The 27,916-nt window shown below is 55.0% G+C and overlaps 1 protein-coding gene across 4 annotated transcripts; it reads left to right on the top strand.

Annotated features, from left to right (window-relative positions):
• The first annotated feature begins 1,244 nt into the window (after nucleotides 1-1,244).
• Tjp3 (tight junction protein 3) lies at nucleotides 1,245-27,860 on the top strand. Of its 4 annotated transcripts, none has more exons than XM_074054280.1 (21): nucleotides 1,245-1,467; nucleotides 10,508-10,564; nucleotides 10,673-10,782; nucleotides 11,344-11,446; nucleotides 11,769-12,096; nucleotides 13,142-13,245; nucleotides 14,206-14,365; nucleotides 14,884-14,992; nucleotides 15,744-15,796; nucleotides 15,987-16,053; nucleotides 16,270-16,426; nucleotides 17,602-17,710; nucleotides 17,905-18,142; nucleotides 18,897-19,108; nucleotides 23,257-23,352; nucleotides 24,740-24,810; nucleotides 25,051-25,261; nucleotides 25,344-25,444; nucleotides 25,799-26,092; nucleotides 27,207-27,253; nucleotides 27,630-27,860. In XM_074054280.1, exons 2-21 carry the CDS (start codon nucleotides 10,517-10,519, stop codon nucleotides 27,730-27,732), a joined length of 2,721 nt encoding a protein of 906 aa, XP_073910381.1. In that variant the 5' UTR covers nucleotides 1,245-1,467; nucleotides 10,508-10,516; the 3' UTR covers nucleotides 27,733-27,860. The 4 variants fall into 4 exon arrangements, with proteins under 4 accessions (XP_073910381.1, XP_020024216.2, XP_073910383.1 ...); XM_020168627.2 differs by lacking the exon at nucleotides 1,245-1,467 and adding an exon at nucleotides 7,830-8,040; XM_074054282.1 differs by lacking the exon at nucleotides 1,245-1,467 and adding an exon at nucleotides 7,835-7,992.
• The last annotated feature ends 56 nt before the right edge of the window (nucleotides 27,861-27,916 follow it).

Raw genomic sequence — 27,916 nt, 5'->3', positions numbered from 1 at the left:
TGGGGGGGTAGTAGTGGGATTTGAACTCAGGGCCTACACCTTGAACCGCTCTACCAGCCCTTTTTTGAGATAGGGCCTTACAAACTATTTGCCTGATCTACAGGCAAATAGATCTACAAACTGCGATCTTCCTGATCTCGCCTCCTGCGTGGCTGGGATTACAGACCTGAGCCACTGGTGCCTGGCTTCAATTGAAATTTTTAAATGTTATTTAAATTTTTCTGATAGCCACATTTTAACAAAGTAAAAAGGATCACATGGCAGGGCACACTTCTGTAGCCCCAGCTACTTGTACTTGGGAGGCAACATAGAGAGACACCAGACAGAGAGGGAGGGAGGGAGGGAGAGAGAGAACAAAACAGGTGAAATTGATTTTATTTCATTTTAATTTGTTGGCAGCACTGGGATTTGAACTCAGGGCCCTGAGTTTGTCAGGCAGGTGCTCTACCACTTGAGCCACTCTGCCAGCCCTTTTCTCCGATAGGGTCTTGCACTTCTTGCCTGGTCTGGTTTGACCCTCCTTCCCTCTACCTCTGCCTCCTGTGTTGCTCGGATGACAGGCACACACCACAACACCCAGCTATTGGTTGAAATGGAGTCTCACTAACTTTTTGCCAAGGCTGTTTTTGAACCTTGATCCTCCTGATCTCCACTTTCTCAGTAGCTGGGATTGAAAGATTGCACCACCATGCCTGGCTTGTTTTTGAGATTTGGTCTCATGTTAACTTTGGTCAGACTAACCTCGAACTATGAGCATCTTGTGTCTGCCTCCCTTATAGCTGGGATTACAGGCATGAGTCCCTGCACTTGGGCCATTTTTCCCGTTTTTCATATGCGAACAGCTGGGGGTCAGGAAGCTACCCAGTGGGGAGAGACGGAAAGTTCTCTGCATAGGGAACAGGTTCCTTCTCAGCTGGGAAGCAGAATTTGCACACACATCTGCAGCATGGAAGGAATGACTCTGTTACAATCTGATGGGAGGACATCCCTGGTAAACCACACAGCAAGGGCAAAAGTCCTATGGCTGGAGGCCCAAGAAAGACAGTAGGGGAGCTTGGAGGTGTGGCCCATTCATTCCTTAATGTGTTCACAAGTTTCTTCTGAGCTCCTACTGTGTGCCACCCTTGAGTGGTTCAGGGCACCCGCACAAGTAGGACTTGGAGTGCCAGCCTCCAGGCGTGCAGGGGTTAAGGCCAGCTGCTACCACGTGAGCACACCTTGCGACAGACCACACACCCTTACCAACCGGCCTCTCTCACTTATTCAGTGGCCTGCATACGTTTTGTACTGGTTCCACCTGGTCAGGGACCTGCCTGCCCGTTGCCACCACGAGGGAGGAACGGTTAGGCAAACAGGTTGCCTGGTGAGAGCTGGGATCCTCGGTCCCCTCCCCACTGCCCATGCCAGACGGGGACGCAGGACCTGGCTCCCGCCATCCACTCAGAGTCCACCCAACCTGCAGCACAGGTAAGTCCCCCAGTCCTGTTCTGCCCACCCCTGGGGTGTTGTGGGAGCCAGGCACCTGCAGTTCAGGGGCCTGGGACCCCAAAATGCCTCCTTGCTCCCCAGCCAGCCGGATGTTGGCGTCCTGCGTGGGCATCTGACATAGTTTCTAAGGATTACTGGCTGCCCTGGCTGACAGCCCAGGACGCTGGGGCCCGTGCCTTGAAAGGGCCATTGTTGGTACAGGTGATGGCGGAGAGTGGAGCAGTGAAGGGACACAGGCTGGTCTCTAATTCCCTGACCCAGGGTGGGCAGGGGCTGTCAGTCCCCAGGGGGCGGGTCCTCAGATCACCCCTGAAGTGGGGAGTTGGCAGGTGAGGCAGGCTGGCTGGCACCTGGCCTGTTCCCAAGCCACCTGGGACTTTCCCTGGGACCCCCAAGTTTCCCCTGCCCCTCCAGTCCTGTGCACAGTGGGAAACCCTCCAGGACCTCAGGGTCACTTATCTTTGCTCCACCAGTAAAATCTCATAACTGAGAAATTCAGGATGGGCCTGGGAGTGGTGGATGCAGCTTGGGTGACGGGAATTTTTTCTGGGTCACTCACTCCCAAACAGGGAGGAGGCAGGGAGCTCCCCGAGGGGCTAGTGTCTGATTGCACCTCGGGTCTCTTTGTCCAGGCCTTCTGGGGCCCGCGAGGAACAGTGTCCATATCCTGGGGTGCAGGGTGGGTCCAGTATTTGGGGTTACTGCAGGGCATCGTGGTCATGAGAGGTAGCCGGCTTGATATCCGGTGGGCTCTGGGGATAGGGTAGGGGACGGTGGGTTGGGGACAGGACACATCCCTGCCATCAGATGCTGCGCTGGCTGGGAATTGGAGAAAAAAAACAAAACCCTCATTCAGGAAGCTCTAGCCCCTTTTCCTGCCCGGACCTCGATTTTTCACTCTGCACAATGAATATCATTGGCTATCGCTGCTGAGACCAAGTGACAAGGAAACAGATGACAGGTCACACGGAGGTCAGGGTGAGCCATTCCTCTCCAAATCAGAACACAGAATTCAATTCCAGTGCCACGGTCCCATGCTCAGAGAGGGTCAGCCCTCTCTGGGGTTGCACAGCAAAGTAGGAATGTCAGGCAGATGAGCCAAAATGCAGAAGCAGGAAGGTCTGTGCGCTGCTTCTCCCCTCAATATCTACAGAAGGCCCGGCTTGCCTGACTCTCACTTCCGCGTGGCCCTGAGTGCTGGGGAAAGTCCACCACAGGGAGTTTGGGCTGTCCTATTTCCTCCAGGCCTGGCCGGGTGCCAGAGGAGCCATGTTTATACAGGGTGGAGCCTGACACCCTTTGGAATGGGCTGGGGTTAGTGGGGCTGGTTAGTGCAGCAGGAAGTGAAGCAGCGTTTATTGAGCACTTACTGTATGACAGGTGCTCAGGGAGTAGACCTTGGGGTTCTGCAGGGAACAACAGAGAGCAAGACCCCTGTTTTGGTGACTAGTATCATGGGCAAGAAGACAGACAAGAAAGGAAAACCACAATAAGGAAGAAAATTGTGTCACATCACAGCATGGGTTAGGTGCATTTTATCACTTTAAATAGAAAGATCTGGGCATCTGGTGGCATTTGGGCAAAGCCTTGCAGGACCCGAGTAGTTGGCCAACTAGTGTTTGGGAGAAGTGTTCAAGGCAGAGGGCACAGCCTGTGCAAAGGCCCTGGGGCAGGACCCAGCTTGATGGATGAAGGAACAGCAAGGAGTTCAGGTGGCTGGAGCAGAGGTAGAGAAAGGGAGACGGGGGCTGGGCACTGGTGGCTCAGGCCTGTAACCCCAGGAGGCAGAGGTCAGGAGGATCACGGTTGAAAGCCAGCTGGGCAAATAGTTTGCAAGACCCTATCTCACAAAACCCATCATAGAACAGGACTGAGTGGCTAAAGTGGTAGAGTGCCTGCCTAGCAAGTGTGAGGCCCTGAGTTCAAACCCCAGTACCACCCCCCAGAGAGAGAGAGCGAGAGAGAGAGAGAGAGAGAGAAGGGGAGACAGAGTGGAGGGAGGCACAGAGGGGACAGGCAGGTCATGCAGGGCCCTGTGGGCTGCAGGGAGGACTTGGGCTTTGAGCCTGAGGGAGGTGGGAGCCATGGAGGGCTGTGGGCAGGGGAGGGAGGACCTGGCTTGGCTCACCGCGTCCCCTGGTGGCTGCTGTGGGGAAGACACACTGGGGAGACTGGGGACCAGGGACTAAGCCCTTTCTGGAGCCCGCAGAGGCAGGAGTGCAGGGATTCTGGACCCCTCATAGGGGTTGAGCAATGAGAGACAGAGAGAGGCCGCATGAGTGATAAGGAAGGGGGAAGATTATAACAGGTGAGTAGAACAGACAGCTGGGCAGGTAGGTGGAGAGGTCTGAGGTGACATCCCTGAATGCTGGCCTGAAGCCTTTGGTTTTGAGGTTAAAGGGTTTTTTTATTTCCTTTTTTTTTTTTTTTTTTGGTATTGGGGCTTAAACTCACAGTCTGCACCTTGAGCCACTCCACCAGCCCTATTTTGTGAACAGTTTTTTGAGACAGGGTCTCACGAACTATTTCCCTGGGCTGGCTTTGAACCTTGATCCTCCTGATCTCTGCCTCCTGAGTAGCTAGGACTATAGGCGTGAGCCACTGGCACTCGGCTTATTTTCCTTTGAAAAAAGGGTTGAGCCAGGTGTGGTGGTTCATGCCTGTAATCCCAGCACTCAGGTGGGTGAGGCAGGAGGATCATTAGTTCAAGGCCAGTAAAAAAAAAAAAAGTCTGGGTGCAATGTCTCATGCCTGTAATTCCAGCTACTCCAGAGGCAGAAATCAGAAGGATAGCAGTTCCAGGCCAGCCCAGGCAAAAAGTTCACGAGACCCCATCTCAACCAATAAGCTGGGCCTGGTGTTGAGCACCTGTCATCCCAGCTACAAGGGAAGCATAAAGAGGAGGACCAGTTTCCAGACCCGCCCTGAGCATAAACCTGAGATCCTATCTGAAAAATGACCAAAGCAAAAAGAGCTGGCAGAGTGGCTCAAGTGGTAGAGCACCTGCCTAGCAAGCGTGAGGTCCTGAGTTCAAACCCCAGTGCTGCAAAAACAAAAAGAACCCTCAGTTCAGAATCCATCCACTTCTCTCGCCTGGGTCTCCACCTGGAGGACTCCATCATCTCTCACCTGGTCCAGCACAGTCCTCTCCCCTGGTCCCCAGCTCTCACCAGACCTCCACAGCCTGTTCTCCTCCCTGAGGCCAGCAGGGGGCACCCGTGAGCGCCCATCCAGCCCCTCCCTCCCCTGCCCACAGCCCTCTGTGGCTCCTGCCTCCCTCAGGCTCAAAGCCCAAGTCCTCCCTGCAGCCCACAGGACCCTGCACGACCTGCCTGTCCCCTCCCTTCCTCCCTCCTCCCTCTGTCCCCCTCGCTCCCTCTGCTCCAGCCACACGGCCCCTCGCTGCTCCTCCATCACCCAGGCTCGTCCTGCCCCAGGGCCTTTGCACAGCCTGTGCTCTCTGCCTGGAGCACCTTCCCACCCCTCCTCAAAGCTCTTCCCCGCTTCAGCAAATCTAACTGCCCCTGGGTCCCACGCACCAGGTCCATCTCCAGGACCACCTCCTCCTCGGGGACCTGGGTCCTTCCGGACATCTCAGAAGTGTGGCTGTCCTTTTTATCACATGTGACTGTCCTTCATCCTGCCTGAGAAGCATGGGCCTCTGTTGGGCTGTGTCTCCTTATAGCCTGTGACTTCAGGACTATGTACACAGTGGGTGCTCAATAAGTACTAAAAGAATGAGCCAGTGCCCGGCTGCAGAGTTTCCAGGCTATTGTTGGGTTCTGGTCAGACTTGTTAGGTCACACATAGGACCTCAGCCTCCTCCCTGCAGCAATCCTGCCCCAGGGAGATTCACCCCATAACCCTCCAGGGCTCCCACCTTCTCCTGGCCATCCCGCCAAAGGACCTCGGCCGGGCCTCTGCCCAAACTCCTGGGCCTCAGTTTCCCTCAATGCTCTCAGAAGGGGTGGAGCAGGATCCACCCCCCTACCCCGAGATATTTCAGGAGGGAGCCCCTGGCTTCCTTGCCTGTTAGGCCCCCCTGATTGTACTTGGTACTGCAGCCTCAGGTGCACAGTTGGTTCCAGGTCTGATGGCATCAGGTTCTGCACTTAGTAGGGAGGGAAGTGTTTGTTGAGTGCATGATGGAATGGACAGAAGAACCAGTGAATGACGGAGGGGACTGATGAAACGAGACCTTAAATTCCTTGCCGTGGTCTGGCGGTCGGGAGTGTGTGTGTGGGGTGTCAAGGGGTCTTACCTGGTGCGGGGACGTGGCACTGACTTTGCTGTCTCCAACTTACAGATTTGAGCTCAAAGGCTGATGGTGGGGACTAGGGAGCTATTGAGGGTTCCAGAGCAGAACATGTGAGAGCAGAATGGTGGGTGGCAGGAGGGAGACAAGGGGTCTGGGGTGGGGGTTGCCTCCCTCCCTCCCTCTGTTAGGGGGCCCGGCAGCCTCTGTTTTCTTGGCTGCCAAATGGGTGCATGGTGCTGCGTGTAACAGAGCTGGGCTGAGAGTGAGTAAGCAGGACGGGACTTGGGGCGTCCACCCATCTATTTTATAGACGCCGTGCCGAGGTCTGGAGGTGGCGGGGACGGAAATGCTGGCTTGTCCACCAACTTCTCTCACCTGCAGGTCACCCGTCCCCCTTGCAATCACAGCTGCCATCTGCATGTGGGGGCGGCCTGGAATTTATGATTTTCTTATGACTCATTAAAACAAGCAGATGGCTATTTAAAAAAACTTCAGCCCTCTCCTACCTAAGCTTTTGTGTGAGTGCGCTGCCTTCTGGTCCCTAAGCGTCACGTTTGGGTCCATGGTGCTTCCACCATCTTGGGGTGAAGGACTCCTGCTGTGCAACCCTGGCGAGCACTGAGCTGTCTCTGAGCCTTTCTTTCATCGTTTTAAAAATGGCTGTGTCACATTTCCTGATAATACACAGCCACCCCTCATTTAGTGCTTGGAAACAGTTACAGTAATTCTCCCCATTTATGACAGGGAAACTGAGTCTCTGTCCCCTCTCCCCCTTGTTTAAACGGCTTGCACAAGGTCCCACAGCTGGGGTAGAGCAGCAGGGCACATTAGCGTCTTATTTTAAGCATCTTTCGTCCTCCTGACCCCTCTGTGATGTAGAAGCTATCATTTTCCTCAATTGCAGATGCGGAGGAGTGCACAGACAGGGGAAGTAACTTCCTGAGGTCGCACAGCAAATTCAGAACCCCCTCGGCCCAAGGATCCAAGTGGGTCCCCAGAAGGGATAACCTTCAGTAAAGGTTTTGTTGCCTTGGGGATTTTCAGGGATCCTTGAGGGGCTGACTAGCTAGTTGAGACACCTGACTAATATTGCAGTGGATGGAATGAGAAATAACTTTTGAGGGCTTCAAAGATTTTGATGATATTGTGTCCTGGTCACTTGGCAAACTCTTATCCAGCCTTCAAAACCCCAGTTGGGATGTCCTTCTCCTCCAGGAAGCCTTCCCGAACTTCCCTGTGTTTCTGCTTTGCCTCCCATTTCTTGCTTCCTCTTGCTGCCCAGCCTGACTGCAGACCAGGGAGGGGAAGGTGTTCGAGCCCATATTTACCCCTTGGACCTTGAGCTGGGGTGGGGCAGGGGCTGTTTTTTTAAGTAGGGAGGAATGTGTGGGCGGAGCCACAGGCAGCCCCACCCATCCAGGTGACTTCCTCCCTCCCCCACGCCCAGGTAGAGGCTTTCCTGCTTTGGTCCTGGTCCAGTCTTTCTGAACCCGGGGCGCCTGGGGGCGACGCCAGGTGTAGGAGGAGGCTGACCTTTTCCCCCAGGAGCCTGGAGAAGGTCCTCCCGCCCTGCCCCGCTCTCAGTCACCTTCCATCCCCTCCATCCCCTCTTAGCCCAGAGCTGGATGTGAAGTCCGAGCTGAGAGGCCGCAGCTGGGCCTTTTCATAAAGCCCATGTCCCTGGCCTCCTGGGGCTCAGTTTCCCCTGTGAACTGCTGTGAGCCTGGATATGGACCATCCTCCTGGAGAGTGGGTGTTCCGATAAGAGCCCGAGGTTGCTGGCTCTTCACGAGCTCTTGATTCAAGAGACCTCTCAGATGAACCTCAAAATGTGCCCGTTTCACGGATGGACAAACCTCCCACTTCCCCGGCTCCCTTCCGCCCGCGGGCTGTTCTCCCAGCCGGGTCTTCTTCGCAGCTTCATTGGGGCTGCATTCCAGCTCCGGCCACGGGATAAGGCTCGGCTCCTCGGAAAACCCGGTGCGGATTTCTGTGTCCGGCGGCCTGGAGCCGAGGATGGAGGACACGGGGCGGGGGCCGCCTCCGCCGCTTCCCGGAGGCGTGTCGGGCCGGGCCGGGGCGGGGCGGCCGCCGACCTGGAGGAGGAAGAGGGACAGGTGCCGCCGGGAGCAGCGAAGCGGACCGGAGGAGGGCGACAGCGGGACCCCCGCTCCGCCGCGACCCTCCCCAGCTGCGTCCCCTGGGCCGGGGTGGGGGCGGATTGACGGTTTCCAGGCCCCCCGCGGGTAGGCGCCGCTGCGGAGCGGGGGGTGGACATGGCGGTGAGATTCCAGGCAAGTGGCCCGCCGAGGGTTGGGGGGAAGAGGGCACCCCCTATGGTGAGGGCTTGAACCCAAGACCCCAGAACACCCTCTGCCTACAGAACAGGTGGGGAAACTGAGGCCCGGGGGCTGCACGGCGAGGCGTGCCCGCGCCCCTTCACCCTTCTGGGGCTTCCTCCGCGCCGCCTGTCCCCGGAGCCGTGGGTTCGAATCCCGGTGTTCTGGCCGCGGTGTAACGTGGAGCCAGGGCGCCCATGCTCCGTGCCTCTGTGGTTTGCAGAGGGCGTGGGGCCGGGGTCCTGCGGGGGCCGCGGTGGGAGCGCCCTGCGTGTAGTAGGGGCGCAGTGAGAAGCCCACAGTGATTCATTGGCGGGGCGGGGTGCTTCTAAGTGCATAGGCTGTGGGAGGCCATCTGCGTTTAGTAGGCGGCTACTGTGTGCAGAGTTGCTGACCTGCACCGAGGGGTGGGGTCTGCACCCCGTCTTGCACTGGGGAGCGATGGCGGTCCTTGCACCTCTAGAGCGACTTTACCTTGCCGTCCAGGAGCCTGAACCCGGGTGAGCGGCAAACAGGCTGCAGTGGGCCACACGGCCGGGGTCTGAAAGTCCCTCGGCCACCTCCTGACAGGACACAAGGGACAGCGCCCGGCCCCTCCAGCCTCCCCCGCCTTTGTTCCTGGGGGTGGGGGAGGGGAGAGGCAGCAGAGACCCGGCCAGGGGCTGGCGACTCCTCCTTAGTCCCTGTGGGCGGCTCCTCCTGGTGTTTGTGTCCACAGGTGGCAGGGGGCGGGACCGGGACGGTGCCTTCCCAGTTCACCTGGTGGGGCGGGACTGTCAGGACACACCTGGCTGAGCCAGTACTGGAACAGCCACCCTTCACTGATTCCTCAAAGCCTTCCCCCAGTGCACGGCCTTGTGGGGACAATGTGGGGGTCCCAGAGCCCGCAGCCCAGCCTACCAAACTTGGGGGGAGTGTGGGGGAGAAGCCCCCAATAATCAGGGTTGGGCCAGAGGGAGGGATGTGAGATGCATGCATTGGGAATGGAGGATGAGACCGTAGGCCTGGGGTTGTGAAGAATGAGTAAGAGTTTGGGGAAGAAGGATCAGAAACTTACCAAGTGATGATTCAATGACATAAAGATGATTTTAGATGCTCTGAATAAAAGCAAATAAATGAATCAGGAGAGATGATACGGTGCCTGGTGGTTACTGAGATTCTAGGGTGGTCAAGGAGAGACCTCCCAAGGAGAGGCATTTGAGCCAAGTCCCAAGAGGCAGAGGACAGGCAAGCAGAGTCCTGGAGCACAGGAACAGCCAGGGCAGAGGTCTGGAGATGAGCCAAGCTGTGGTGGACCAGGCTTGGCATTATCCTAGGGCAATGGGGAGCCCTGGGTGGTGTTAGGGAAAGCCTCTGGTATCCGCAGAGACGAACCCACACAAGTAGAGACAGGCCCAGCCACCTGTACCCAGCTCCCCAAGGGGCCCCGGCGACCCAGGGGCTGTTTCTTAAAGTAAAGCCAAGAAATAAAAATTCCAGGCAGGGGAGAGGCATTTAATCACGTAATCATCAAAGCAAGAGAAAGATTCTGTTTTGAAAAATAAGCCCAGAAGGAAAAAGGAAATGAGCTGAGGCCACTGAAGGGTGGTGGTTAAGAGCCAAGGCTGGGAGAGAGGTGCTGTGTGACCTGGGGTGAGTTACTGTGCCTCTCTCTGCCTCCCTTTCTTCCCCCGTGAAATAGGACTCATAGCAGGGCCACTTCCTCGGGTCATTCTGGGAATTCGATGAGTGGGTACAAGTGCTCTTGCTGGCAGCCAGCAGAGTAGTAGGGCTTATTCGTTCGACACAAAGGAGATCCGTCATTATTATTACTTCTCACGATGGTGGCTGGATCTCTCTCTGTCTTGGAGGCTGGATCTTGGTCTGCTTCTGTTGAGACAGTGTCTCACTGTGCAGCTCACGCTGGTCTGGAATTTGATCCTTCTGCCTCAGCCTCCTGAGGATTGCTGCTGGTGCCTCCGTTTCCTCACCTGTAATGGGATAATAGAGTGACTCTTCGATGGAGAGGGGTTCAATTCTAAATGGAGTGGTCAGGGCACCTCACCAGGGAAGTGGGCAAGGACCATGAAGGGAGGTGAGGGATTTGGAGAACAGAATTCTAGAGGGCACAGTCTGGGCAAAGGCCCTGGGGCAGGACGAGCCTGGGTGATGGAAGAGCAGCAAGGGGGGCCGTGTGTGGCTGGAGCAGAGGGAGCGAGGGGGACAGAGGGAGGAGGGAGGCAGGGAGGGGACAGGAAGGTTGTGCAGGGCCCTGTGGGCTGCAGGGAGGACTTGGGCTTTGAGCCTGAGGGAGGCGGGAGCCATGGAGGGCTGTGGGCAGGGGAGGGAGGGAGGGACCCATTTTGCAGATGAGAAAACATCTGGATTCTCCAGTGAGCCTGTGTGTCCTGATGTGTGTCCCTTTCCCTGTCCCTCAACCCAGGTGGCAGACATGGAGGAGCTGACTATCTGGGAGCAGCATACAGCCACGCTGAGCAAGGTGAGCCTCACCTGGTGAGGTGGTGGGACTATGGTGGCTTTGTCCCAGCTCCAAGAAAGAAGCCCCTTTGTCTTAGAAGTAAAGCTCTTCTTGTCCCCTGTCCCTTAGGACCCCCGCCGTGGCTTTGGCATCGCCATATCCGGAGGCCGGGACCGGCCCAGTGGATCCGTGATCGTGTCGGATGTGGTGCCCGGAGGACCGGCCGAGGGCAGGCTCCAGTGAGAACCAGGCCACCATTGTGGTTCCACAGGGGGAGGGCGGGTTGGCGTAGCCGAAGCCAGGAGGAGGGAAAACGCCTGGCACTTGTGGCTCTGTCAACACAGGACTTGGCTCTGGCAGCAGCCACTCAGCCCTAACTTCCCTGAGGCGGTTCCTGGTTCGTCCTTGAGTGCAGTTCTTCATTATGGCCCCAGGGTGCTCCTGAAATGGAAAGTCCTGGGAACATCTTTTTTTGGCAGGAGAGAAGACCCAGTGGCCTCAGCCCTAGGTGGCAGGAGGTTCCTAGGAATTCTGTATAAAAATAAATGACTTTGAGCCCTGAGTGGCTGACAGGTGATATGGCCCAGTGCAGCCCAGATTCAGAAAGGGGGACTTCCATCTTACTGTATTTCATAGATGAGGAAACTGAGGCAGGAAGGATGAATAAGTGTCTTTCTGAACCCGGGGACATGAACAAGTCAGAAGCAGGCCTTGTAGACCTGGAGGTGCTGCAGGTCTGTGGGGACAAGCAAGGTATGGGGCCATGAGGCCTCCTCCCTGAGATCTGTCCTCTCCCTCAGGACAGGGGACCGCATTGTCATGGTGAACGGGGTCTCTGTGGAAAATGTCACGTCCGCCTTTGCCATTCAGATTCTCAAAACCTGCACCAAGTTAGCCAATATCGTGAGTGGTGGAGGGGGGAGGGGCAGCCCCAGCATCACAGGGTCTCTGGATCCCCAACCCCACCCTGTCCCTGGTCCTGTCACTCTTGGTGTAGAAGTGTCGACTGTTGGAACCTGATTTCCTGGGTTTTCTATGGTGCTGGGTGGAACCCTCCCGCATGTGTGCCAGGCACTGAGCTATGCCCAGTCCTTGTCCTCAACTCACAGCCTGGGTGCTGAAGCCCAGAGAGGGACTGGGGTCCCCAGGGCCACCCAGTGGATGGTGCAGAGCCTCCCCCAGCCCCCTGCTTCTAGCTGACCTGTCCTGTCCCCTCTCCTACCAGACAGTGAAGCGTCCCCGCAAGGTCCAGCTACCCTCCACCAAGGCCAGCCAGCCTGGCCCAGGGCACCAGGATTCGGATGAGGAGGCTGACCACGGCGGGGGCTATGAAGGTGGCTCTTCCAGTGGCTCAGGCCACTCTTGGGATGAGCGATCCCGCCGGCCAAGGGCAGGGCGCCGGAGCCGGGCTGGCAGCCACGGACGCCGCAGCCCGGGTGGTGGCTCTGAGGCCAATGGGCTGGCCCTGGTGTCTGGCTACAAGCGGCTCCCAAGGCAGGACGTGATCATGAAGCCGGTGAAGTCCGTGCTGGTGAAAAGGAGAAACAGCGAAGGTGAGGGGGAGTGGGGCTCGGTGTCCCCCGAAAGGGAAAATGTCACTGATGCGGTGTCTGGACTTTTATTGGGTGTGGTCTGCCAAAGAATGACCCCCAGAGACATCTATGTTGCGATTCCCAGGCCATGAGCTGGGATCACCATGGATTGTCTGGGGCCCAGTGTCACACAGGGTCCTTGTAAGAGGGAGGCAGGAAGTCATAGGCAGAGAGGGACTGGGGGACCCTGAGCTGCTGCTCTGAAGAGGGAGGAAGGGGCCATGAGCCAAGGGATGCGGGGCTCGAGGAGTGGGGACGGGGGTGGACACGGGTCCTCCCCAGAGCTGCCCTGTGCTGCACCCGGACTACAACCCAGGGAGGTCCCTGTCAGACTCCTGCCCTCTAGGACCATGAGATGACAGATTTGTGTTGTTTTAAAGCCACTAACTTTGTTACAGCAGCTGCAGTCCACTCAAACATTTCATCATGGCCACATCAATAGAAATGTAATTTCTGGCCCTGGTCTGAATTTAACGACAGTATTGTGACCTCAGAGTTTTGGTCGCACACTTGCTAGGCAGGCACCCTGCCATTTGAGCCACACCCCCATCTCTTTTTGCTTTAATTAATTTTTGAATAGGGTCTCAAATTTTTGCCTGGCAAGCCTCTGACCATAATCTTCCTACCTCTGTCTGCTTCCCGTGTAGCTGGGATTATAGACGTGAGCTACTACTCCTGTCCCCCATCATGACTGCAGTGACAGTCACATCTCTGTAATCATGGTGTCACTAGTACTGACTTGTCACTAACCTGTGCATGGTCACATAGGGCCTGACCTCTCCCCCTATGTAGAGGTCACCAAGGCCGTTGAATCTCAGACCCACATGTGGCATCAGTGTTCCCATGATGTCACCCAGTGGTCCTGCAGAGCCTGTCTGGAGGGTGGGACATCAAAGCCTGTGGTGATGTGATTGGGTGATGGGACAGCAGGGTTGGGTCCCAGATGCCATCATTACAGCAGGCACCTGTCTCCAGAGCCCTGCCTCAGTTTCCCTCCTCCCTACAGAGTTCGGGGTCAAACTGGGTAGTCAGATCTACATTAAGCACATCACAGACTCCGGCTTGGCTGCCCGGAGCCAAGGGTTGCAGGAGGGGGACCTCATCCTGAAGGTAAGCCTGGCCTTTCTCATCTGTGGGGTAACTGAGGCTGGGGCGGGCAGTGGCACCAATCAGTCAGCCAGATTTCCAGAGCCAGGCCCTGACTGCCATTTTCTTCCTGTATTGATGGGGATGGTGAGGCACAGAGCCCTGCTTTCTCCAGCTTCTGCATTTCCACTGCCAAATGTCGGTTTGGTTTCCAGTACTCTCACTGATTTGGCTGTTTCTAGTACCCTGACGGCTTTCCGTGCTGGCTGCAGTGCTGATTCCTGGACTCTCCCCAAGAGGCTAACGGCCCAGAAAGCAGACTTAGAGAAACCACCTGCCTCAAGGACTGGATTCTTTCTCAGTTCTGCCCCTGAAAGTCTGTTTCTAGTGATTCCCAGGACTGGAGTTCCAAAACACTTCCAGATAACTCCTTGGAGTCATCTGTTTCTAGTGACCCTGAGGAACTGTCTGTTTCTAGCGGTGGGGACAGACACTAGAAACGTAACTGGGGGAGCACTAGAAACTCACAATCCCTAGGGTTCCTGAAAAGAGACACCCCCAGGGACAATGATAGGAATGGATTCCTGGTGTAGGCAGAGATGATACAAAGCCCTTTCTAGGAATTGTGTGTTTCCAATCCACCTCCGCGTGTCTGTTTCTACACCTCAGCGTCCGCTCCCTCGTCTTTAATTAGCGGTTTCTAGTGTTACCCTCAGATCTGTCCTCCTGCCCAGTGAACAATTTCTGCTCCCTGGGGGAGAGGAGAGACCACTCATTTCTAGTTTGTCCTCTAGAATTCTGTGGACAGTCAGTTCTTTTCACAGTCTCCATCCTGCAGCAGGAATCTAGTTCTAACACTTGTCCAGAGGAACTGTTTTTAGTGACCTCTGGAGATTGTCTGTTTCTAGTCCCCCCAGCCAAGCCATCTGCTTCTAGTATCTCTCACCCACTTCTCTTTCTCTGTTCCTTCCTGGTCCCTTTCAGATCAACGGGGTGTCCAGCCAAAATCTGTCACTGAGCGACACGCGGCGGCTGATTGAGAAGTCCGAGGGAAAGCTGACCCTGTTGGTGCTCAGGGACCAAGGGCAGTTCCTGGTGAACATTCCCCCGGCTGTCAGTGACAGTGACAGCTCTCTTCTGGAGGGTGAGGGGCTGGGCAGCGGCTAGAGGAAGGACAGGGTTGGTGGGGAGCACCAGAAGGGCCAAGCAAACATCTTTAAGCCAGGTCTGCCACACAGCAAGTCAGGGTTGGATCTTTTTTACTTTTGGCAGTACTGGGGGTTGAACTCAGGGTCTCACACTTGCTAGGCTGGTGCTCTACTGCTTGAACCATGTCCCCAGCCCTTTTTGCTTGAGTTATTTTTGGGATAGCATCTCCGTGATCCTTCTGTTTATGCATAGCTGGGGTGACAGGCATGTGCTGTCACACTCGGTTTTTACTGGTTGAGATGAGGTCTCCCTAACTTTTGCCCCAACTGGCCTTGCACAGGGGTCAGGGATTCCAGACCTGAGTCACCACATCCAGCCCTCAAGGCTGGATCTTCTAACTGGGGCTGTGGCTGACGTGGGGCCCTTTGTTTGGGAGGCCTCGTCGCTCCCCTCTATGAAATGGGTCCATGCTGGCCCTGTGGCCATGGCTGACCAGGTACCCCCTCCCCACAGACATCTCGGACCTCACCTCGGAATTATCACAGGCGCCACCATCTCACATCCCACCTCCACCGAGGCACAGGCAGCGAAGCCCAGAGGCCAGCCCGACAGACTCCCCTGTGTTTGTACTGGTCGTGGGGCAAGGGACACTGGGTGTGGCTTCTGGCTGAGGGTGGACAGGAGGGCGTGTCCTCTTTTTTTTACAGCTCAATCTCAAGGCTCCCACTGCCTCTGTCCCGTGTCCAGCTTCAGATCACAGCCCTGGTCTGTACGTGCTGGATACCACATATCTTGGCAGAAAATTGTCACTTGAGGCCTGTCCACACGCTAGTGTGGACAGGGGGCCTGGGATGCCAGGAATTCATTGCTCACAGTTCAAGGTCTTGGTGATTCAGGTCTGTGTGCTCACAGTGGGGCCAGAGAGCACTTTCTTTCTGTTTCTTTCCTGTTCCAACCCCACTGAAGTCAGAGGCTCCACCTCCCACTACATCCCACTGTAGGTTAGGGCTTAAGACGTAAATGTGGTGCCGGGTGAGGACATAAATTTGACGTCCATAACAACCTTTATGGGTTTTTCTGGTTTTTGAGTGAGGGCCTCACTGTGTAGCCAGGCTGGCCTGGAACTTGCACTTCCTGGGATGACAGGCGAACGTGTTGGTGTCTGACTTCTGCGGCTTTTTTATAATAAAATAAGTCGGGTGTGGTGGCAGCTGCCTGTAATCCTAGTGCTTGGGGGGGCTGAGGCAAGAGGATGGAGAGTTCCAGGCCAGCCTGGGCTCCACAGAGAGACCCTGTCTAAAAAACCCAAGACAAGCAAACAAATTGTCCATGGACAGCCGCCCCCCCGCCTCACCTGGAGTCTGTCCCCCCAGGGAGAGCCCTCGGCGGGAAAGGTCGGTGGATTCCAGAACCATCTCCGAACCAGGTGGGTGGAGGGCACTGGGCGGTGACTCTGAGCACTGTGCTCCTGGCTTTTCTGATCCTTACCGGTAGGGCTGTGTCAGCAGCGTGAGAGGAGGTGGGGACGGTGCTTGGAGGGGCAGGACATCCAAAGCAAAGGTCAGGAGGCTGGACAGGCACAGCAGTTTGGGAAGAGACCGGCTTTTCTATTCCAGACTCGCCCAGGAACAGTGGCTATGACATTTACAAGGTGCCCAGCTGCCAGAGCCTGGAGGAACGTGGGTGTGTACCCAAGAAACAGCCGAGTGGCCTGAGAACCCCCCCATTTGGGGCCACATTTCCCCATCCCTGCAACCCTACCTTCTCCTGTTTGGTTGAATGGAATGACTGCAACCTGTGCTCTTTGGGGAACTGAGGCACCGGGTAGGGGGCGGGCTTGCCAAGGCTGCCTGGCACAGCCCATCACTGCCCTGGCCTGACCTGTGCCCCTCCCCACAGGTACAGCCCTGACACACGGGTCGTCTGCTTCCCCAAGGGCACACACATTGGGCTGCGGCTGGCCGGGGGCAATGACGTGGGTATCTTCGTGTCGGGGGTGCAGGCGGGCAGCCCAGCCGATGGACAAGGCATCCTGGAGGGTGACGAGATCCTACAGGTGACCCAGGGACAGTCAGCACACTTTGGTGGGCGGAGGGTACATTGGGTCCGGCCTGTGACTATACCGTCTCTGTGTCCTCCTCTGGGGTCCCCCGGGGGACTCAACACCCAAGTGGGCACTTAGCAGTTTATGTCTCCTGCCTGAGTCACAGCCTCGTTTAGGTCATGATCTCATTGTCCAGGTCACAACCTTACATCCTGGTCATAACTTTGTCTTGTTAGCAAGGTCACAGGCTCCTTTTTCCTGTCACAGCCATGTTGACTGTGTCCTGACCACATGGACAGTGTGTCCAAACCAGGTTACTTGTCCCTTCTTCCCCTCCATCTTGTCGTTTTCTGAGTCACCCTGTATCCTTATCCTGGCTTGGCCTGGTTCTTCCTGATGGCCTGACGAGTCTGTCAGAGCCCAGTCCAGCTCCTTCTCCCAGTCCTGGCCCCTTTCTTGCTCTTATGATCTTTTTGGTGTCACAACCTTAAAATCTGAGTGGAGAATTTGTGAAGGAGCCACAACCCCACTTCTGGGTCCCCTAAGTGGAAACCCCATGGCCAGGTGGAGGCCGTGTTGCCACGCTTCCCCAGGGCAGGTGTTCTTTCTGTGTTCCTGCTTTGTGGGATTGTGGCCTTGTCTTTCCTGTCATGATCTCTCTCTCTCTCTCTCTCTCTCTCTTTTTTTGGTGGGACTGGGATTTGAACTCAGGGTTTCACTTGAACCACACCTGAAGTCCATTTTGCTCTGGTGATTTTGGAGATGGGGGTCTGGTGAACTATTTGGGCTGGCCTTGAACCTGGATCTTCCTGATCTCCCAAGTAGCTAGGGTTACAGGTATGAGCCATCAGCCCATCTTTTTGTTTGTTTTTTTTTTTTGAGTCAGGGTCTCACTGTGTAGACCAAGCTGGTCTCAAACTTGAGATCCTCCTGCCTCTACCACAGACATTGCGGGCTGGTGCCTGGGTTCTGTGCTGAGGACCTCATGTCGCTGTGACACCATCAGTTGTTCCTGTCAGTGTGACACTGCTACTGGGTGGTGCCCAGTCACAGCCCTCCCTGGTGGCTCCCACGGACAGGAGTCCTGGAGGCCATTAAGTCAAGCTGTTCCCAGGTGTCCTCTGGGGTCTCCTGTGCAGTGGGTGATGCTCAGGCCTGGTCCCCTCACTGCATCTCCTACCTGGCAGGTGAATGACACACCGTTCCAGAATCTGACTCGGGAGGAGGCCGTGCAGTTCCTCCAGGGGCTACCACCGGGAGAGGAGATAGAGCTAGTGACCCAGCGGAAGCAGGACAGTGAGTGTGTGCGCATCCATGGCCCTGTGTCACTGTGCGTGCCCACAGAGCACTGGCCACCTGACTGTGTGGCCCGGTGCTGAGCGCAGGGCATGGTGTGTGTCCTCTGCGTCCTCACTGCTCGTGGTCCTGAGGGCTCCTGGGGGAGCAGTCATGTGGGATGGAGAGGCTCACAAAGGTCTCTCTGTCCCCAGTCTTCCGGAAGATGGTGCAGTCCCGCGTAGGCGACTCCTTCTACATCCGCACACACTTTGAGCTGGAGCCCAGCCCGCCTTCTGGCTTGGGCTTCACCCGTGGTGACGTCTTCCACGTTGTGGACACACTGTACCCAGGTGCTGGGCAGAGCCAGGGCCGCGGAGGCTACTGGCTGGCCGCACGCATGGGTCGTGACCTTCGGGAGCAAGAACGTGGTGTCATTCCCAATCAGAGCAGGTAAGCCACCTGGCCACTGCCTCAGTTTCCCCATTGGAACTGGCATGATCCCATGGTTCAGTCAGGCTGGGACATAGTTGATAGATGTGTGTCCCATGGTTGTACCAAGTGACCTTAACCTTAGTGACTTTAACTCACAGTTCTGGGGGTCTGACCTGGCTCCTAGAGGTCCCATATCCCTTGGCTCACTACCCCTTCCTCCCCTGTCAATCAGCAGCTCAGAGTCCCCCAGTCTCTGTTTGTGACCTCCTGCCCCCTTTTTTTGGGCGGTACTGGGGTTTGAACTCAGGGCCTCACGCTTGCTAGCCAGGTGCTCTTACTGCTTGATCAACTCCACCAGCCCTTTTTTGTGATGGGTATTTTCAAGATAGGGTCTTGCAAACTATTTGCCTAGGCTGGCCTCAAGTCATGATCCTCCTGATCTCTTCCTCCTGAGTAGCTAGGATTCCAGGTATGAGCTGCAAATTGGTTTGCCCAAGGTACTAGGGTTTGACTTGGGGCCTCATGCTTGCTAGGCATGTGCTCTACCACCGGAGCCATTCTGCTAGCTTTCTTCCTTTTATGAGGACCCCATGGTGACACTGGGCCCCGGATAAGCCAGGATGATCCTAGCTCAGGGTCTTGTACTTGATCCCACCTGTAGGCTCCCTTCTACCTTGGGAAGTGACACAGCCACGGGTCTTGGGAGTTAGGATGTGACCACCTTTGGGGCGTGTTCTGCCATCCTCATGCTCAGTGTCGTCCTCCTTCCCAGGGCCGAGCAGCTGGCCAGCCTGGAGGCTGCACAGCGGGCCGTGGGCATGGGACCTGGCTCGTCCTCGGGCTCCAATGCAAGGGCCGAGTTCTGGCGGCTGCGGGGTCTTCGTCGGGGGGCCAAGAAGTCAACTCAGCGGAGCCGTGAGGACCTGTCGGCACTGACCAGACAGGGCCGCTATCCGCCCTACGAACGTGTGGTGCTGCGAGAAGGTGGGCCAGGTGGGGGTGGGGGGCCCTAGCAGGGGTGTGGGGGCCAGAGGCACCTGTCCCCAGTGTCAGCCTCCAAACCTTGACCTTGCCACTGACCTTCCACCAAAGGCACTTGCTCGTGGTCATTTAGGGGCAGAGCGAGATGGGAAAAGAGTCAGGTCATTTGCTTAAGATTGGTTCCAGGGCTAGCAGAGTTGCTTAAGTACATTTGCCTAGCAAGCTTGAGGCCCTGAGTTCAAACCCCAGCACCGCCAGAAAAAAAACCCCAAATCTGTTTGTATTTCCAACAGAACTAGAATGTGAGGAATAAATACGTATGTAACCAGCCTCTGTGTGCACAGGTTCCACAGCCAGCAATTCAGTCCAGCATAGGTTGAAAATATTCCAAGAACAGTTGCGTTTGTGCTCAACATGTCCAGACTTTTTACTTGTCATTTTTCCCTAAACTACCCCATAGCACCACCATTTGCATAGCATGGACATGGTGTCAGGTGTTATAAGTCATCTAGAAATGACTTAAGGTCCATGAGAAGATGTGCCGAGGTTCTGTGCAAATGCTATGTCATTTTTCAGAAGGGACTTGGGCATATGTGGTGTTTTGGTACACGTTGGGGGGAACCTGGAACCAAGCCCAGGTCCATACCGAGGGATGACTGTAATCTTAAAAAAGGGAAAAGATACAGTTGAAAATAATTTTGTTTGACATGCTATACCCAAAGTTTAATTTCGAAGCCACATGTGGCAGCACACACTTGTGACCCTGTTGGTCGGGAAGCTGAGGCAGAAGAATCATAAGGTGGAGGCCAGCTTGGGCTGCATATCGAGACCCTGTCTCAAAAAGAAAAAACAAAAAAAAGAAAAAAAAAATAAGTTCACTTGATCTTAGCCGAAAAGCCACAAGGCATTTAAAAGAGTATAATTTCAGACAACATCAAAAAAATAATTTTTTTAGACCGTGCTAGGGATGGAATCCAGAGCCACAATAGAGAACTGTTATTATTTCGGTGTTACTGCTTTTTGGGGGGTGGGTGGGACTGGGATTTGAACTCAGGGCTTCCCATTTGCAGAGCAGGCACTCTACCACTTGAGCCACACCTCCAGTCCAGGTTGCTCTGGTTATTTTGGACGTGAGGGTCCCATGAACCATTTGCCCGGGATGGCCTTAAACCTTGATCTTTCCTATTTCATTCAGCCTCCCAAGTAGCTAGGGTTACAGGTGTGAGTCACCAGGTCTTGTTATGTTGTCCAGGTTGACCTTGAATTCCTGGGCTCAGCTGATCCTCGTGCTTCAGCCTCCTGAATAGCTGGGGCCACACGTGTCCACCGTCAGATTTTTAATTTCTTTTTTGGCAGTGCTGGGGTTTGAACTCAGGGTCTTGCTCTTGCTAGGCAGGCACTCTGCCACTTGAGGCATGCCTGCAGCCCTTTTTGCTTTAGTTATTTTTCAGATCGGATCTTGTACGCTTTGCCTGGGCTGGCCTATACCATATTCTTCCTATGCCTCCTGAGTATCTGTGATGACGGGTGTGCACCACCACACCCAGCTCGTTTATTGAGGTGGAGTCTCGCTAACTTTTTGCCTGGACTGGCAATCTCTTCTGCCTTCCAAGTAGTTGGGATTACAGGTGTGAGCTATCACACTCAGTCTAATATCAGAATTATTAATGAACTATTTCACCTTCTTTCTTTGTGCAGTCTTCATGATCTGGTGAGGAGACATTCCTAGCCTCAAGTGCTCCGTAGCCACACATGGCCTGTGTGGCCAGAGACAGGACAGGAGAGCAGGATGTACAGTTATTGGGGTTGCCGTTGCTGGATTGTTGGCTTGGGGTAAAAGCAGACACACTTAAAATACATGCACACTGATCACAGGTGTTCCACCAAAAACCTGTGCATGAATGTTCACAGCACCCAAGAAACAGCAGCCAATGGTGGCCCCAGCCAAAGTGTCCCTGGGTAGATGGACACACACAGTGTGGTCCCTCCACACATTGGCATATCACGTAGCCTTTTGTCATTGTGACAAAACACCTGAGAGGAACAACTTAAAAGGAGGGAGGGTTTAGCTAGGGACTAGTGGCTCATGCCTGTAATCCTAGCTACTTGAGAGGCTGAGATTGGGAGGATCAAGGTTCAAGGCCAGAGTGGGCAAATACATTGAGAGACCGCCTGTCTCTAAAATAACCAGAGCAAAATGGACTGGAGGTGTGGCTCAAGTGGTAAAATTGAATTAAAAAGGGAGGATTTACTTTGGCCCACAGTTACGGGGTTTTTGGTCCATGGTTGCCTAGATGCATTACTCTGGGCCCAAGGCTGGGCAGAGCATCATGGCGGAAGGTGTAGTGGAGTTCACATCACAGGGGCCAGGAAGCAGAGAGGGAGACAACAAGATGGTGCCCTCAGAGGCACCCAGTTCCTGGCTCCACCTCCCATGACATTATGTCCCATCAGTGGATTAATCCATGAATGACATCGTTCATTTTGGGGATCCCTGGGGACCCCAGAAACCCCACCTCTGAACCCTGCATTGGGGACCAAGCCTTCAATACATTAACCTTTGGGGACATTTCATATCCAAACCGTAACAGCCATGCACTGGAAGAGGCTCTGAGCCACGCCACCACGTGGAGGGACTCTGAGGACATGGTGCTCAGTGAAAGAAGCAGACACAAAAGGCCACAGGCAAATCCAGAGACAGGAAGTGTACTTGTGGGGGCCAGGAGCTGGGGAGACTGATTTCTCATTGGGACAGGGCTTCCTTTTGGGTGATGGAGTCTTCTGGAATGAAGATGGTTTCACAACTCTGTGAATGTACTAAAAACCACCGAGCTGTTGTATATTTTATGTGCAGGTTTAAAGTGGTAAAGTTTATGTTATTTGAAAACAAAACAAAACAAAACAAAAAACCCCCACAGGAACACAACATTCAGCACCTGTTTGAGAAACCCTGCCTCACTCCTGCTTCCAGCAGAGAGGAGATTACTCCCTCAGGGCCCCAGGGGGAGGGGATTAAGTGATTAATCACCAGGTGTGGCCTTAAAGTAAAACCAGAGAGGAGTTGGAACAGCAGGTGGCCCAGGCAGGTGGGGACTGAGCTCCACAGATGCCCTGGGACCTGCCCTTGTGCAGGAGGGAGAAACTTAAAACCGCAGCCCTCACACTGCATTTCTCCCTCCCGCTGGTGAAAGTGCCAAGGTTTCTTTCCCTGTGGTGCTGGGGTTGAACCCAGTGCCTTGGCTGTACCAGGCAAGCGCTCACCCTTAATCCCTGCTCTCCTAAGAGAAAACAGATCGGCCTGGAAGGAAGGGAGAAAGAGCAGGATCCAGTGCAGAGGGGCGCCAGTCTCCCCACTTTCTTCCCCTACAATGCTTTTTTTTCCCCTTTAGTAAAATGGCATATCCATTAGGCCAAGGCTCAGCCAACTTTTCCAGCCAAAAAAACCAAAAATGAAATAAAACAAAAAGTTGGAGAAGAAGTCACTGGCTCCTGGCCAGATAGCCTGTACTGCAGCTACTTAGCTGGGCTTGAAGGTTACAACAGACAGGACATCAACAAATGTGACTGTGTCCCAATAAAATTTTACTGACAAAAACAAGCAGTGGGCCAGGTGTGGCCCATGAGTTAGAGCTCATGAGTTAGAGCTCACTGCTGAGTTAGCTAGGGCCCAAAGTAGAAGTTTCTTTTTAGGGCTGGGGCATGGGTCATGTGATAGAGCACCTGCCTCGCCAGTGTGAGGCCCTGAGTTCAAATCCCAGTACTTCAAAAATAAAGTTTTCTTTTTCGTGTGCCGTGCTGAGTCGAATGCATGCCGAGCGCACGCTCTTCCACGGAGCCGCATCTTGTTTTTTTGCCCTCCTGCACGGTTCAATAAGGTTCTGGGCACACGTGGTGGAAGGCAGCTTCTGCCTGTAGAGGGCACAGCCCAGCATTGCCTACACCAGCTCTGCTTGCACCCCATTGGCTGGAGCTCAGTCACATGGTCACACCTAGCTGCATGGGAGCCTGGGAGATGTAGTTCATCTCACTAGTCCACCATGGACACAGCTGTATATTACTATGGAGGAAATGGAGAACTGGCCACGAAAGACACTAGCAGTCTTTGCCAAGAATAGGATCCTGATTTTTGTCATTGTTTCTCTGCCCCTCAGCCAGCTTCAAGCGCCCGGTGGTGATCCTGGGACCTGTGGCAGATATCGCTATGCAGAAGTTGACTGCAGAGATGCCTGACCAGTTTGAAATTGCAGGTGAGAAGCCAGTTCAAGGGCCAACTTGAGGAGGGGGCTGCTAGTGATGCTTTTTTTTTGGTGGGGGGGTTGAATTAGAAAAACAGAAGCAAACATGGGGCAGACACCTCATCACTTTTTCTTCCAATGCCCAGGTCAGACATCCTCAATCTGAGCACCGTTTGTCTGGCTCCACTCAGAATCCTTCTTAACACATGGGTCACAGGGAGAGTTGGAGCATGGACGGCTGTTCCTGGGAGGAGGCTGGGTGTGGTTCAAAGGGCAAGGTCACATGCCATGTTGTTAGTCGTAAGCGAAATGTAGATTTGTGCCACCATGAGACACCAGTGCATACCAGATTCGGTGACTACAGTAGAAACTAGAACAAAAGAGCAGAGGATGGCAAGGTGTGGAGCAGCTGAAACCCTCACACATGGTGGGTGGGAATGCAGAGAGGTGTAGGCACTGCAAGAAACAGTATGGCAGATCCTCAAGTAATTAAACACAGGCCATCATGCCTGTAATCCCAGCCACTTGGGAGACTGGGATTGGAAGGATCATGATTTGAGGCCAGCCTGGGCCAAAAGTTAGTAAGACCCCATTTCAGTCCATAAAGCTGGGCATGGTATTGTGCGTCTGTTGTCCCAGCTACTCAGGAGGATCTCAGGAAGGAGGATCTCAGGAAGGAGGATCTCAGTCCAGGTTAGCCCCAAGCAAAAAGTGTGAGACCTTATTGGAAAAATAACTGAAGCCTAAAGGGCTGGAGGTGTGGCTCAAGTAGTAGAGCGCCTGCCTAGCAAGTGCAAAGCCCTGAGTTCAAACACCAGTACCGCAATAAGTAAGTAAATAAAAAAAAAATAAAGGTGGAAACAGCCCAAGTGTGCGGCCACAGATGGACACACACTGTGGTCCACCCACACACTGGATATTACTTAGCCACAAAAAGCAAATTAATTTTGACACCTGCTCTTATGTGGAGGGGCCTCGAGGACACAGTGCTTGTTCCGTGAAATGAGTGACACGGAAGGACACACAGTGCAGGGCGCCACTCACAGGAGGTCCCCAGAGTCACAGAGCCTCAGAGACAGGAAACAGGATGGTGGGTGCTAGGGGTTGGGGTGGGGACAGAGCTTCAGTGTGGGAGGCTGCCCCTTGTCCCCGAGACTCAGCGTCAACATCTGCCAGATGGGGCCACTTAGGCCCCCCTGCTCACCAGTGGGGACAAGGTCAGGAGGGATGGGTGAGTGCAGTGCTCGGCGGTGGCCAGCAGGAGCTGCTGGTGCTACCCTTTTCCCTGAGGGGTGATGGGAGCCATGTTGGGCTCTTGAGCAAGAAAGGGCCAGGTAGACATGAAGTTGAGGGGTGGGAGCCAGCTCCTGACGCTGCTGGCCTCTTTTCTCTCCAACAGAGAGTGTGATGAGGACCGACAGCCCATCCAAGATCATCAAACTGGACACTGTGCGGGTGATCGCAGAGAAAGTGAGTACAGCCCTGCTCATGGAAGGGGAAACTGAGGCTTGGGTGTCCAACCCACGTGGTCTTTTCTCAGATGCTGTGTGAGATGGGGGGGGCTGGGAGAGACACAGCTTGGTCAGAGGCACAGAGCTGAAATTGCTGGGGTATGGATGTGAGAGGCGGGGTCCGCTCTGACCTCAGACTCTGTGTCTTTCCATTTTTCTGTCTCACTGTCCTGTCACTCTCCACTTTGTCCTGGTCCAGGATAAGCATGCGCTCCTGGATGTGACCCCCTCAGCCATTGAGCGCCTCAACTACGTGCAGTACTACCCCATTGTCATCTTCTGCACCCCAGAGAGCCGGCCAGCCCTCAAGGCCCTGCGAGAATGGCTGGCCCCAGCCTCCCGCCGCAGCACCCGCCGCCTCTATGCCCAGGCTCAGAAGCTGCAGAAACACAGTTCCCACCTCTTCACAGGTGGCTGGGAGCCGGGAGGGGGTGGTTAGGGGCTGGGGGTTCTGAAGTGACCCCTGGCCATGCTGACACCCTCTTCCCGCAGCGACCGTCCCCCTGCATGGCACTGGTGACACCTGGTACCAGGAGGTCAAGGACGCCATCCGAGAGCAGCAGACACGGCCCATCTGGACAGCTGAGGACCAGGTGCCAGGCATGGGGCCCCTGTGGGGTCTGGAGGCTCTGAGGTGGTCAGGGTCTGGCCAGGGTCAGAGTCCAACCCGAGGTGGTTGCCCTTCAGAGTGAGATGAGATTGAAAACTCAGTTTGGGGAATGGGGTGCAGCTGAGGTTTGGGGCTCGTCAGCTTTGGATGGAGGCTGATGGTCAGATGTCCTGGGACCCAGGGTTAAGCTGCACTTGAGTGAGGTCTGGGGTCAGGTCTTTGCCTGGTTGGGACAGCAGTTTAAAGATAGCATCCTGAGCTGGGGTCTCGGCCAGCCAGGGCAGGGGGGCTGTCTCAGCTCAGCTGAGCTGGCCACAGCGACCATATCCACCCACAGCTGGACGGCTCCTTGGAGGACAACCTGGACTTGCCCCGCCGAGGCCTGGCTGACAGCTCTGCGGACCTCAGCTGCGACAGTCGGGCCAACAGTGACTATGAGGAGACGGATGGCGAGGGTGGTGTCTACACTGATGGCGAGGGTGCCTACACCGATGGCGAGGGTGGACCCCACACGGACATGGATGAGGGGCCTCCATCAACAGCCCTGGCTCGGTCCTCAGAGCCTGTGCAGGAGGATGAACCCCCAAGCCCGAGGGATCACAGGAGAATCCTGGCTCAGCGGGGGACCCAGGTGAGCAGGGCATGGCGACAGTGGTCCCTGCAGGGTCCACACGGAGCAGAGACACCAGCTCGGAAACTGGCTGCCTGGAGTGAGCTTTCAAAATGTCTCTGATGGGACCCATTTCTGGGACTCAGACCTGGGGTGTTTGAGCCACCAAGCACTTGAAACAAGTATGGGTGTCTCTGGGTATCCCTGGGGATCTCCTTTAGAACCCCGTGTAGTCCGGAGTCTGCGGACGCTTCAATTCCTTATGTAATCGCGTGGCCTGGTATTGAATACTAGCTAAAACAAGTTGTATGTGTGATCAGTACACTCTACCATACTGAGAGTCTCACCCTTGCTAGGCAGGAGTTCTACCACTTGCACCACTCCACCAGCCTTTCTTTGTGTTAGGTATTTTCAAGATAGGGTCTTGAGAACTTTTTACCTGGGGCTGGCTTCGAACCACAATTCTCCTGATCTCGGCTTCCTGAGTAGCTGGGATTACAGATGTGAGCCACCGGCGCCCAGCTACTTGTTATTTTTTGTCCAAATATTTTGGATGGTTTCTTGCTTGAGTGCAGACACAGAATGTGGACAGGGAGGTTGGGCCACGATGCCCTGTGCATCACCTCCTCTGGGACACGGGGTAAGTTCTAAGGGTCTCACTGTCACAGGGTGTTTGTGAAAACTGTGCTTTTTCTGCCACACTGTAGGTGGGTGTCTGCCCAGAATGAACGTGTATTCAGTACTTCGTCTAAGTGGGGCTGGCTCAGCATCTTTCAGGGAATTCTAAGGCACCTGCACCCTTTCCTCCAGACCTTAGGTAGTTAGATGTAAACATCTACCAATCTGTGACGTCCTGGTCTTAATGATGCAGTGCTCAACCCACTCACCTGTCCCTGGCAGCCTGTTTGTGGGGCATCACTATTGTCAGCCCTTTACATACATTAAACCATTTATGAACGCACAAGCACTGTCCTCTGGGGAACTGTAGAGAAATAGAATTCTCCCCCTGCCTATAGGCAGGAGGTCTCTGCCATGGTTTCCCCTCCCCCTGCACTGCCTGGGATCCCACTGCGGTGGGATGGGGCATTTATTCATCCCCGTGCTCTGGGGTTAATGTGAACCCTTCTCTCTCTAGGTGGACAGCTACCATCCCCAGGGACAATGGCGCCAGGACAGTATGCGGTAAGAGCCCCCACATAGGGTGTGGGACCTTGAACCCTTTCTTTTGGACTCAGACTGTGGCTTAGGAGGGGTCCTAGGACCAGGCTGTGGCTTCATGGCACCAAGTGGCTAAGGTAGAGCCCAACAGGGCCACTCCAAGCCCCCTGCACACAGGCTGAAGGGACAGGGATCCACTTCCTGGGATGACTGTGAAAGCTTATTGAAGGAGTGAGCATTGGAACTGGGGCTTTGTGGGATGCACAGAAGTTTGTTCACAATGCCCAGTCTTGTTCACCCCTGCCCATAACCACTGTGCCTAGTGGAGTTAGTCACAGTAACGCTAGGGGAACTCACGCCCTCCCATCCGAGGCTTCTACTCCTCCTTTCTGATTCACAGGACATATGAACGGGAGGCCCTGAGGAAGAAGTTTACCCGAGCCCGAGATGTGGAGTCCTCTGATGAGGAGGGTTACGACTGGGGTCCAGCCACTGACCTGTGACCCCTCTCAGGTTGCCAGCTGGCCCGCTGTTCCTTTGCCTCCTGGCGTTGGGTCTCAGTTTCCCCTACAGAACCCAGAACTTTGCTTCTCCCTGCCTGGCCGGTAATAAACTGAGCATTTTTACAGTGCTGGCAGCTTCCAGGAAGGACAAGGGGGGTGGTCTCTCCTCTCTCAGCCCTGCAGA

This window comes from Castor canadensis, chromosome 14 (genome assembly GCF_047511655.1).
Source record: "Castor canadensis chromosome 14, mCasCan1.hap1v2, whole genome shotgun sequence".
Classification (NCBI taxonomy): Eukaryota; Metazoa; Chordata; class Mammalia; order Rodentia; family Castoridae; genus Castor; species Castor canadensis.
Note: the sequence above shows the minus strand (reverse complement) of the source record. Positions and strands in the feature narration are given on the sequence as shown.